The sequence below is a fragment of the Podarcis vaucheri genome, assembly GCF_965113315.1.
Source record: "Podarcis vaucheri genome assembly, chromosome: 6".
NCBI classification, from domain to species: Eukaryota; Metazoa; Chordata; class Lepidosauria; order Squamata; family Lacertidae; genus Podarcis; species Podarcis vaucheri.
The window spans coordinates 16,547,470-16,560,515 of record NC_138764.1 but is presented as its reverse complement, the minus strand read 5'-3'; the positions used below and the strand labels follow the sequence as shown (position 1 = coordinate 16,560,515).

Sequence of the window (13,046 nt, the reverse complement as noted above, 5' to 3'; positions counted from 1 at the left end):
AGAGCTGGAACACAGCAACAAGAGCTCACCACGTCACGGGGATTTTAACCGCCGACTGGCAAGCCCAAGAGGCTCAGTGGTTTAGACCACAGCGCCACCAGTGTCTGGCATGCAAGACATAGGATTCATCCCTTCCCTATAACCCCACATTCTCTCCCCACCAATTAGGACCTCCACAGCAGCCAAAACCTAAGCATTTCCAAGTCCATTAGACTCAAATGGGGCACTTAATATCTCTCCCACTGAAACTGACAGGACTTTAAAGTGCTTACCCTTTGGCTGGCAATTATTAAGCAGAATGGGAGCTCCCAAGCGCTGTGGAAGAAGGTACCTGCGAGGCTGTGGCACTCAGCTCCACAGCAATGTCACAGCCAGAATTCCCAAGGCCAATCACCAGGACTTTCTTCCCCTTGAACTTTTCGGGTCCCTTGTAATCCCGGCTGTGGAAAACTCTGCCCTTGAACTTCTCTATCCCTACGCAGAAAAGTGGAAAACGAATAAATGTTTTAAAGAAACAAAAAAGCCAACAGTGCATCTTGTTGGCATTAAGGCACTGTGAAATGCAAGACTTGATTATCCGGGCTCTTGATGACTTTGGTAGCACAACTGTTAATTTCACAAGTCCTCAGACAATTATTCATTTTTTATTTTTTTTAATAAATATTTTATTAAGTTTTCTCAGTAAAAAAAATTCAAAGAAAAAATACAGAAACAGAAAAAAGAAAAGAAAATACAAAAACAGAAAAATACAAAGTCAAAACACACAATACAAAATACAAACATTATATCACAAAGAAGTAAAAAAGTAAAAAAACACATAAAAAGAAAAAAGAAAAATACAACTCTCTCTTTTACAGCTCCTCTTTAGTTAACCTATTTTCCTGACTTCCTCGCATCTCCCTTTTCTGTATCCCTTTTTTAAGATTGGTTCAGCAAATTCATAATCAATTTAGTTTATCTAATATCAATCCCATCTTACATTTTACCTTGTTGCCAGAACCCCTTAAATTCATTTCAACGTTATCAGCATTCAAAAATTTTACGATATTTCTGTAAATACTCAGGCAATTATTCAAACCCTGCAAAGTGATCTCGTAATAAACTCTAGGCCAGGCATAGGCAAACTCAGGCCCTCCAGATGTTTGGGACCACAATTCCCATCATCCCTAGCTAACAGGACCAGTGGTCAGGGATGATGGGAATTGTAGTCCCAAACATCTGGAGGGCCAGAATTTGCCTATGCCAGCTCTAGGCTGTATTTGTTTGTTTCGCCCTTGTCATTAGCCTAATTTTAATCCTTCTCAGTGACTGACACTCTTTCCATTTTCTTGTGGTGGGGATGGGTGTGTAGCCAGACTTGGATATTTGGGTACCTGAGGTGGGAAATCTGAATCAGTGCCATTGCTGTGGTAAAATATAGTAACAAACAAAACTGACCCCCTTGGATGTGCTGCATGAAGTGACCGCTTCGTTGCCCCTCACCCTTAGCCCAGAGGAACCTTCAACAATGCCTGAAGTCAACCTGAAGTCAACTGGACTTTAGCTCTATCCTCCACCGAAAGACAGTATAAGGCATAGAGGCCTCTCACACGACAGCAGTTCGTGAACTGGAGCTCACATTACGTTTAATCATATATATTTTTGTATCGTCACTTACCAGGAAAGCTATTCTTTGGAATATTCGGATAGACATGATGTCCGGAGCAAATCATAACAGCATCAAATACGACTGATTCCACCTTCCCATCCTTTTCTATTACGACTTCCCATTGGCCAGTAACAGGGTAATCCGGGCGTTTCCTAATTTTACTCACAAGAGTCTTGGAGGAAATGTTCAAGAAAGTGTATCAGTGTGGTTTCGGCTTGAAAGATAGACATAATTAAGTCGTGAGTCCAGGGTCTGATTTACCAGAAAGGGCTGTGTCAGGCAGGGCTTATCTAAATGTCACCTGATTGGAGTAAGGGATTTGACAAAAGAACCCTGCATCAGGATCCACACTCTCTTCCTAGTCCTGCGCAAGCTAAAATGCAACACCCCTTTGGCAGAAAGGCCAAAAGCCGCAGGACAGAGGAGAAGAGCACACAGACACAAAAGTTTAGCCCATGGCAACCATGCTGATGGATTATGGGCTGAACTTGCTCTTCCTGCCTCCACACACAGAACTTCTGGAACCATGTAAACACGGCTTCCTGTGGAGAGATTGCTTCAATCTTCAGATATTTCTAATTTGGGTGCTGCCTGTCTGTAGGTCTGCTGCTTCTAAATTAACCTCAGCTTAGGGCTTTCCTGTTGGAATGTTCAGGGAGGCAGGAGAGGATATATTGTTTGATTATAGCCTTTCCAACTTGTGTAAACAAGTTCACAATTTAGCAGAGTAACATTCCCCTTTTTAAATTCATAGCGGATGCATTTGCTCAGGCTCACTAACGCTTCTATAATAACTGTTCTGGTATTTTCGCCTTATTCCCTCATAAAAGATAAGATACAACACAGTTTTCTATAAAAGTACACAAAGAGTTTACTCACTCACATTCTGTTCACAATCGGATCCCAGAAGGCAGACTTATGTTAGAAAAGTAACATACACCCGGAAACTATCTCATAAGGAGACAGTCCCTTTTGTTCTCTCTTGGCTGGAGGCCAAGAGAGCATCTTTGGCTAAGCAGATGTTGCTTCTTCGACAAAAGTAGTCACAGAGAGAGAGATGGCTGTCCTGCCCTGTGCTTTTGTCGTTACCTGCACAGGTGAGGCCACGCCCACTTCTAGTCACATGCAGAGGAAGTCTGTCCCAGCCCAGAAGGAAACAGGAAGTTTACCTGCTGCCTGGAGAAACATTCCTCCCCATATGTAAACATGTTCACTCTAGGAATGTTGTACTTGACTGCTCTTGTGTTTCACCCCCCCCCCCCATTTCCTCCATGCTTTCCAGGCACAGCCTGCACTTTAAAGCTCCATGTCCAAGCGTCCCTTTCCTCTTTTTTTTTGCTCCGGAGAGCTCCCCACAAACACCTGCTCTTTACTGCTGAATTGAAGCAAATGACAAACTGTGGGAAAACCCACATTGCCATTGGTTGCACTTCAGCTTAAATGTGCTCCAGGGCAGAAAAGAAAAAAGAAAGAATGGGTCCAACATGGAGCTTTAAAGCGTGTGTCTGGAAAGAGCAAAAGCTTACGTGTGGATAAGCCCTTAGCAGTTGTCCCATCGAGCTCTGCTTTTCAGTCCCCTGGACCTGAAGAAGAGATCCCAGATCATGGATGCTGACATCTTCAAATGCTCTGGAGGAGCTGTTTGCACTCTTGCAAAAGGATTTGCCCTGCTGGGGCCAATTCTTGTATCCAGAGATAACTGTCATGGCACACAAGCCCCATGCATACCCACAATCTCCCGTCAGTTTGATTGCAATTTCTTACCTTAAACTTTATGTATTTGACAAGATCGAAGTGTTTGGCATACAACTGGATATATTCTTGAAGCTTGGAGTTGTGCATGTAATTTGGAAATTCCTCAGGGAAAGGGAAGTCTGGAAAGCACATCATTTCTTTGCAAGAGTTGGTGAACACAGAGTGGTAAATACTGGCTCTGCCTTCCTCTGTAGACTCCTAATGGGGAAGGCAAGACAAAGCATGAACAATAGAAAATAAGCACAGCTTCAGGAAGTGAAAATCCTTACAGTTAATGTGCAACTGGGATGTCACATGCCCAGCTTTCCTTCCAATACAGTGGATTTCTCATCAGAAGATGAAGGTACTAATGCTATTCTAGGCTGCATCAACAGATGTTGTGAATCACCCTGAGATCTACGGATGAACAGCAATACACAAATTTAATATATCATAGAATCATAGAATCATAGAGTTGGAAGAGACCACAAGGGCCATCGAGTCCAACCCCCTGCCAAGCAGGAAACACCATCAGAGCACTCCTGACATATGGTTGTCAAGCCTCTGCTTAAAGACCTCCAAAAAAGGAGACTCCACCACACTCCTTGGCAGCAAATTCCACTGTCGAACAGCTCTTACTGTCAGGAAGTTCTTCCTAATGTTTAGGTGGAATCTTCTTTCTTGTAGTTTGAATCCATTGCTCCGTGTCCGCTTCTCTGGAGCAGCAGAAAACAACCTTTCTCCCTCCTCTATGTGACATCCTTTTATATATTTGAACATGGCTATCATATCACCCCTTAACCTCCTCTTCTCCAGGCTAATATATATATATATATATATATATATATATATATATATATATATATATATATATAAATATATAAAAATAAAGTATAGTGACCAGATCAAGGGAAGTAATAGTACCACTCAATTCTGCCTTGGACAGACCACACCTGGAATAAAGTCAAGGTAAAGGGCCCCTGACAGTTAAGTCCAGTCACAAATAACTGGGGTTGCAGCACTCATTTTGCTTTACTGGACGAGGGAGCTGGCTTTTGTTTGCAGACAGTTTTTCCAGGTCATGTGGCCAGCATGACTAAGCCGCTTCTGGCGAAACCAGAGCAGCGCACGGAAACGCCATTTACCTTCCCGCCGGAACGGTACCTATTTATCTACTTGCACTTTGACGTGCTTTCGAACTGCTAGGTTGGCAGAAATTGGGACCAAGCAACAGGAGCTCACCCCATCGCAGGGATTCAAACCGCCGACCTTCCGATCGGCAAGCCCTAGGCTCAGTGGTTTAGACCACGGCGCCACTATGGAATACTGTGTCCAATTCTGGGCACCACAATTTAGGAAGGAAGTTGACAAGTTGGAACGTGTACAGAGGAGGGCAACCAAGATGACCAAGGGCCTGGAAACCAAGCCTTATGAAGAATGGCTAAGGAAGTTGAATATGTTTAGCTTGGGAAACAGGAGACTGAGAGGAGATATGGCAGCCATTGTTGAATATCTAAAGTGTTGTCCTTTTGGAAGATGGAGCAAGCTTGCTTTCTCCTCCTCCAGTGGGTAAGACCAATGGCTTCAAGTTATAAGATAGAAGATTCCAACTAAACATCAGGAATAACTTTCTGATAGGAAGAAGAAGAGTTTGTATTTGATATCCCACTTTATCACTACCCGAAGGAGTCTCAAAGCGGCTGACATTCTCCTTTCCCTTCCTCCCCCACAACAAACACTCTGTGAGGTGAGTGGGGCTGAGAGACTTCAGAGAAGTGCGACTAGCCCAAGGTCACCCAGCAGCTGCATGTGGAGGAGCGGGGAAGCGAACCCGGTTCACCAGATTACAAGTCCACTGCTCTTAATCACTACACCACACTGGCTCTCCAGTAAGAGCTGTTCAACAGTAGAAAAGACACCCAGAAGAGGTGGTAGACTCTCCTTCCTTGGAGGTTTTTAGCAGAGGTTGGATGGCCATCAGTCATGTATGATGTAGTTGAGATTCCCACATTGCAACGGTTGAACTAGAGTACTCTTGGGTTCCTTCCAACTCTACAATTCTATGATTCTAATATTCCATGCTGCTTACCTCCTTTCAAAAGTCCAGAACAGATCAGTGGTGAATGGTTGGGATTACATTACGCTTTCCATCACTTTTTCCATAAGTGCCCCATGCAATTCGACACCTTGCTTTTTGGGAAATCCCAGATTGTATGTAGAGAGCTTGCGTACATTCTGGGCATACAAAGGGGATGCACAGTGGTCAAGTCAGGTGTGGGAACAGCAGGAACAACCTCCTGCTCCCCCTGTGTGCCAATAATAATAATAATAATAATAATAATAATAATAATAATAATAATTTATTTAAACCCCACCCATCTGGCTTGGTTTCCCCAGCCACTCTGGGCGGCCTCCAACAAAATATTAAAATACAGTGGTCTGTTAAACATTAAAAGCTTTCCTAAACAGGGCTGCCTTCAGATGTCTTCTAAAAGTCTGGTAGTTGTTGTTCTCTTTGACATCTGGTGGGAGGGCGTTCCACAGGGCGGGCGCCACTACCGAGAAGGCCCTCTGCCTGGTTCCCTGTAACTTGGCTTCTCGCAGTGAGGGAACCACCAGAAGGCCCTCAGCACTGGACCTCAGTGTCCGGGTAGAACCATGGGGGTGGAGACGCTCCTTCAGGTATACTGGGCTGAGGCTGTTTAGGGCTTTAAAGGCCAGCACCAACACTTTGAATTGTGCCCGGAAACGTACTGGGACCCAATGTAGGTCTTTCAAGACCGGTGTTATGTGGTCTCGGCGGCAGTCACCAGTCTAGCTGCCGCATTCTGGATTAGTTGTAGTTTCATATCATGCTGCTAGCTTGTCTGTACAGTGGTATCTCAGGTTAAGTACTTAATTTGTTCCGGAGGTCCGTACTTAACCTGAAACTGTTCTTAACCTGAAGCACCACTTTAGCTAATGGGGCCTCCTGCTGCTGCCGCGCCGCTGGAGCATGATTTCTGTTCTCATCCTGAAGCAAAGTTCTTAACCCAAGGTACTATTTCTGGGTTAGCGGAGTCTGTAACCTGAAGCGTATGTTACCTGAAGCGTATGTAACCTGAGGTACCACTGTATCTGATGTAGGGGAGCCCTACATATTTCCATCAGTCTGTCCCTTCACACGTTTGTTTGTTTGTTTGTTTGTTTGTTTGTTTGTTTGTTTGTTTGCATGTGAAGCAGGGACTCTTGGCCACAGGAAGGAAGAAAGGTTGAGACAACCCACTCACATGTGCTTTCAAGATATTATGTGAACCTCCCTAGAGAGAACGCATGCAGTGTTGTAGCATTGGGGGTTTCCAGTGAAACCAAAGGGCCTATGCTACTATATGTAAGAGTAACTCAGAATTTGGAAATCCTAAGCCATATATTGCCATACTTTGGTTCATAAACTGGGGGGAGGGGGAGTTCTCTTGTGGTGGTGTTAGAAGGGGCGGTCAGTATACTTACAAGCAGGGTGGATAAAAATCAATGATTATTTTTTTAAAAAATCATATTTTTAAAATTTAAATCGTATTTTTAAAAAATTTAAATCGTGTTTCTTTGATTTAAATTGAATTTTTAAAATAAAATACATTTGGAGAGAAAATCTTTCTAAAGATAGTTTTCCATTTAAGTTACATTATATTCCAAAGGCTATTCATCAGGGAATAAGGATTTGTTTTAAGTTTTTCATGTGTGCTAAAACTCAGTCTAAGGATTTTGTTTTTGTTTTTTAAAGTTTAACCATATCAGTTAACAAACATGGATACGTATGCTGTAATGTTACTGTTTTAGTTAAATAAATTGTTTAAATTGTTATTAAGGAAATGATTATTTTTCTCCTTCCAATAAAGGAGAGCAGAAAAGTTGTCCAAATATAAACAGTTAACTTATTAAACCTCACAATAATCCCATAATTATCTGTCAATGTATTTCTAACAGTATAACCAAATCAGTAATTTTTGATATAACTGTAAAAACTACTCTGAAAATTTATTATTCCAAAAATGAAACCTTCCTCTGGTTGTAAATATTAAGATTATACGAGCAAGAATGAGTCTTTCTGTAAAATAACAATAATAATGATTTAAATCAAGTCTTACTGACTAGTGATTTAAATTGTGATTTAAATAGATTTGATTTAAATCAAATCCATCCTGCTGATTCTGAAGCAGGCAGAGGGTTCCTCCTCACATCTGCCAGGACCTGGGTGAGTTAAATGTCCCTGGCAGAGGAACTGCATTGATCAACGCTAGATCAATAAGTGGCCCTGTAAAAATGCTTGCAAGCAGGGTCAGGGCCACGCAACTGCTGACCCCAGCTCTACCTTCGCCCACAACAAGTGCAAACAGCTCAAGCCTTAATGACTTCGATTTCAATGCTTACAAAGTTGAGCAACAGGATGACTGTCCATCTCTACTCCCAGGAAGAGCTAATGGCATTTCTTTACGTGCAGGAGGATTCAAGACGATCCTTTTCTGTGGTTGTTCTAATGCCAGCTTTGGATCAGTGCCCCAGTGTGGAAATCTTTACATGAAACTGCAGGCTACCCACACACACTTGCGTGTGAGGATTTCCCCACGTTCTCATGGTGGGCTGGGTGGGGCAGAAGGAAGGGGACTCAAATAAAAATAATAAAGAAATTAAAGTGGCATTAAGGCAATTGCCACTTTGGAAGCAATCTAAAGATTATTGTCTATTATTGCAGGCTATTGTCTAGGCAGGCAGTTTTTCCGTGTTCTCTGTTCTCAGATTACTCTTCTGTAAATAGTTAAGAATGGTTATATAACAGACCTAAAAAAGCAGCCTATTCACAAGCAATGAAAAAGGAGAAGCCAAGGTGCTTCTTGACTGCTTCTTAATTGCACTCTAATTAGCAGATAAAGAGGCTTATGTGATTTTTGTGGCCTCTCTGGGAATCCTCACAGCACCCAGAGCACATTTTGCTTTTTATTTTATTTTTGCTTTAAAAGGAGTATGGGTGCCAGGCTCCCTTAAATTCCTAGCTCAAGCGGGTGTTAGAATTTGGTGGGGGTTAAACTGGATGCCAGGACGTGGGTGGCGCTGTGGGTTAAACCACAGAGCCTAGGACTTGCCGATCAGAAGGTCGGCGGTTTGAATCCCCACGATGGGGTGAGCTCCTGTTGCTCGGTCCCTGCTCCTGCCAACCTAGCAGTTTGAAAGCATGTCAAAGTGCAAGTAGATAAATAGGTACCACTCCAGCGGGAAGGTAAACGGCGTTTCCGTGTGCTGCTCTGGTTCGCCAGAAGCGGCTTAGTCATGCTGGCCACATGACCCAGAAGCTGTACTCCCTCGGCAGTAAAGCAAGAAGAGCGCCACAACCCCAGAGTCGGCCACGACTGGACCTAACGGTCAGGGGTCCCTTTACCTTTTTTAACTGGATGCCAGATTCCTAACCCAGCTTCCTGTGTTCAGGAACTCACCTGGGGTGATGGGTCATTAGGAGAAGAAAAACAAAAAAAATGGCAACCGTTAGGAAAGTGAAAGAGAGGGGGTCTGCACCAGACAGTGAATGGGAGGGAATCCTCACTCAACTCAGTTAGTATGAAAAGAAAGGCAGAGTTTGAGGCAGAGTTGAGAGTTGGCTGGAATGTGACCAGTAGGATAGAGAGCAACGTCTGATTTCTGTTTGAATCCAAGGCTGTGGCTATGGGAGAAACAAGACCCCTTTGAGTTGTCAAGGCTGTGAACCCCTCCATCGCAGACTCAAGTTTTATATATGCATAAATACACCATATATCCTAAAGACACCACAAAGACGCCTAGGATCCTCGTACCTACGGGACCGCCTCTCCTGGTATGTCCCACAGAGGACCTTACGGTCTTCAAATATAAACATCTTGGAGATCCCAGGCCACAGTGAGGTTAGGCAGGCCTCAACCAGAGCCAGGGCTTTTTCGGCCATGGCCCCGATAATAATAATATTAGCATATTTGCCCCAACCACTCTGGGCAACTGAACCCCTGGATTCACTTAAAGAATAAATAAATTGGTTGTTATATTGATATATTGGACACTTTTCAATTTCTAGTATGTGAAGGTTAATCTTAGGGGCAAGTTACTTAATCTTGTTAGAAGATCAACCATTTCACATCTGACTTCTTTCACAACTCTTGGGCGGATGCCAACTGGACCCGATGATTTGTCTTTTTTATTTTATTTTGTTAGTATGGCCTAGGACGTCATCTCCCTGTTGCCACTATTTGACTCCATGGAGGATAGAGAAGTATGTTTAACACATCACAATACCTAACCTATAAATATTATCTTTTACTCTTTTGCTATTGAAATGGAAGGGTACATTTTAGAAACAGTTCACAAAACAGCTGCTCAAAATGCTTGCTTATAAGAATTTGTGGAAGGACTCTGGTCATACTGAGACGGTCAACTTTTATTGCAAACCATTCCACTTTAGATGTCAGGTTGGGCCCACACGAGTGAATAGTTCTCTGCTGCTAAAATCCCATTCACATAGAAAACTGCTAGGAAGAAGAGGTCCCACCAAGTCTTCTCCCTGACATACTAGCTTTCTATGAGCAGGGACTTTTTGTATACTGGGGGTCCTGCAGCCTGGACCCCTGGCACAGGTTTAAAATGGAGACCTAGGCCTATTTCAGATGGAGAAAGGCAACAGTTGTTTTCAGAAAGTTGAAGGCAGTTTGAAGGAAGGATTATTTCTTGTATACAAATCCCACTTTCTTCCATGCTAAACAAGTTTTGCAGGGGTTTCAACGGTCTATAAAAGAAAGATATATGTTCAGCATGAGAAGCACTGCCTCTCTTAAACTGGAAAATGCCTTAAAACCACATGATTAGCAGCAATAAAGGTTTTCCGGGTTTGGCAACAACCAGCCTTGAGGGCAATAGTCACATTGGCAATGCTATGAAATTCCCTGAACTTATTAACTGTTCTCAGTTGATGCCCGACCAGTTATGCATTTTACCCTCTGCTGAACTGCTGAACTGCAGCAAAGGTCTCTTGTGTTTGCAGACTAAAGTGACTCCTTGTGCCTTTCTCATCCCCACCAAAAATTGTCCAATGAATCTGGTGCATAGCACAATAGATGGCAAAATAACTAATAATGACAGAACAAGCAACACTTAAGAAGTTTCTTTCGTGGGTTCCTCCATGTTCATCTCCCCAAATTAATTTTTGGAAGTCAAATGCACATTTCCAACAAAATGAGTTGTAAAACAGGTTCACATCTTTTATCAATCAATCAAGCTGACACATTTTTCCAACTAGATATCTGTGGCGCTGTGGTCTAAACCACTGAGCCTCTTGGCCTTGCCGATCAGAAGGTCGGCGGTTCGGATCTGCACGATGGGGTGAGCTCCCATTGCTCTGTCTCAGCTTCTGCCAACCTAGCAGTTCGAAAGCACACCAGTGCAAGTAGATAAATAGGTACCACTGTGATGGGAAGGTAAACAGTGTTTCCGTGTGCTCTGCTTTCCACCATGGTGTTCCGTTGCGCCAGAAGCAGTTCAGTCATGTTGTCCACATGACCCGGAAAGCTGTCTGTGGACAAATGCCTGCTCCCTCGGCCTGAAAGCGAGTTGAGCACCGCAACCCCATAGTCTCCTTGGACTGGACTCAGCCGTCCAGGGGTCCTTTACCTTTACAAGTCAAAATCTCTAAGCATGATTGCAGCTCCCCATGTCTTGTGATTAGATCTAATACCAAACCACATCAGGTCAGATCCGGCCAGCCAAATAGGTTGGGATTGCAGGCTTCAGTCATAAGGAGGGAAATATGTACCAAGCTACAAGACCAGCACATTCAGTGGACAGATGGGACATTTGTCCCTGAATACACACTCACCGTGAACCGCCACAGTCCCCCAATGCCATCACTCCTCTCAAAGCAGGTAGGCTCCAGTCCTTCATCTAGGCAGCATTTGATGGATGCCAGTCCACTCACTCCTGCTCCAATCACTGCTACTGTTTTTACCATGGTCACCTAGAACAGGGGGAATTGTACAGATCCTTCCTCAGAACCAAATAAAATCATCATCATCAACAACAACATCATCATCAACAACAATACCTTCCCCCTTTATTTCATTAAAAAAAAGTACAATAAAACACAACTTCAGTACATTCCGTGTGCCCAGTGATGCCCACCCACCATTTTGACTCATTTGGTGTACCAGTGTAAACTCCCCATGAACCACCCACCCCTCTCTGTTTCCCCCCACCCCCAACGACTACTTGAAATCATTGGGAACCAATAAATCTAAAACAGATGAAATACAAAAAAGGATAAAATAAGGGGAAGCAAAAATACAGAGAAGAGAAAAGAAAGCGTATCTCCTTTGCCATTTTATATGCAGTATGTTACGAGTCTCCAAAGACCCCCAAAAGGAACTTGGGCGCCCATGCTAAATGATTTTCCTTTTTTTTTTCTTTTTATTAAGTTTCATATAGATAACCAAAAAAGGAAAACAAATCAACAGTTACAAAAAAGGGAAAAAATAAATTACAAATATTTAAACATAACGTAAAGATCTTATCCGTTTCCATTGCAGTTATTTGTCTTCACACTTTTTTCTTTATAGCTTTAAAAACTTAAGTCATTCTTCTACCCCCTACCGACCTCCATCCCTCCCGCTTTCAGGCTTCTTAATATACATAATTTATTTTTCCTGCAGCTAATGATTGTTAATGATTTACACATTGTAAGATTTATATCGAACCTGCTATAGTTTTTAGGTTTCTGTGATTCCCTTCATGCTAAATGATTTTCCAAACCCCGACACAACTCACCACCAAAAAGCTCGTCCTTGCCTCCGTGAGCATTCACACACACTCTTGCAAACCGGGACCATACACTCACAGCATGAATGCAAAGTTCCCCCGCCTCTTGGAACGCCTGTCCTCCTGACTCTAAAACGACCAGCGATAGTTGGCATTCCCAGCCTGGGTAGGCTCCCTGTGAGCCATCTTCCCACAACTGCAAACATGTCCTGCACCATTTCTTTAAAAAATATTTTTTTATTTAAAAAAATTATTAGGTTATGTGCACCCCCCTCTTTTCTTTTCAGGTCTTTTCTGCAGATCAGTTCCATTCAATGTGAGAAAAGGAGGACACAGCCACTGGAAACTGCCTCAAAAAGTCCACAGCAAAGCGAGGCTTGTACTCCCATCACATTTTTGGTCTTAGTGTTAGGAGAAGCCCCTGTGGCTACAGGGCTTTGAAACACGAACATCTGTACGAGCAGCAGAGCTGCTTACACGAACCTTGCCCTTTCCTCCAGCCGCAGCCTCTTAGGGCTGTAACTGCAACAGAATGAGGATTTGGCAGATACAGACTCAGTGAGTCTGGAGAAAGATGCTGCGATTCTCCCCCCGCCAATTCCAGCTCTACTTATGTTGCCACTAGTATCACCTTACTTTTCCTTGTTTGCTGCACCTCTTCTTCCAGTCCTGCCAGCTCCCTGTCCGCATGCAAGTGGGATTCACCAGAGAAGGCAAAACTTCTCCCTCGTAGCTTTGGAAATGTGGGAGGAGTTTATTTGAAAGCCAGGAGGCACAACATACATTATCTGGGCTGACTCTGGTCCTACATCCATTCCCTGTCCTCAGGGAAATGTTGGTTTGGATAGTAGCTCACTTCCGCCTT

The 13,046-nt window shown here is 43.3% G+C and overlaps 1 protein-coding gene across 3 annotated transcripts in view; it reads right to left on the bottom strand.

Annotated features, from left to right (window-relative positions):
- Window positions 1-13,046, bottom strand: part of LOC309533847 (flavin-containing monooxygenase 3-like) — a 21,330-nt gene extending 8,284 nt beyond the window's left edge. Inside the window, exons 1-5 of one of the 3 annotated variants that reach the window (XM_082225497.1) lie at window positions 12,813-13,046; window positions 11,247-11,384; window positions 3,413-3,601; window positions 1,658-1,820; window positions 332-474 (exon numbers count right to left, since the gene is read on the bottom strand). In XM_082225497.1, coding sequence (XP_082081623.1) covers window positions 332-474; window positions 1,658-1,820; window positions 3,413-3,601; window positions 11,247-11,378 — 627 coding nt within the window. In that variant the 5' untranslated portion in view covers window positions 11,379-11,384; window positions 12,813-13,046. Of the gene's footprint in view, window positions 1-331; window positions 475-1,657; window positions 1,821-3,412; window positions 3,602-11,246; window positions 11,385-12,190; window positions 12,210-12,812 lie in introns of those variants that run through there. The other 2 variants (XM_082225495.1, XM_082225496.1) reach the window with 2 other exon arrangements.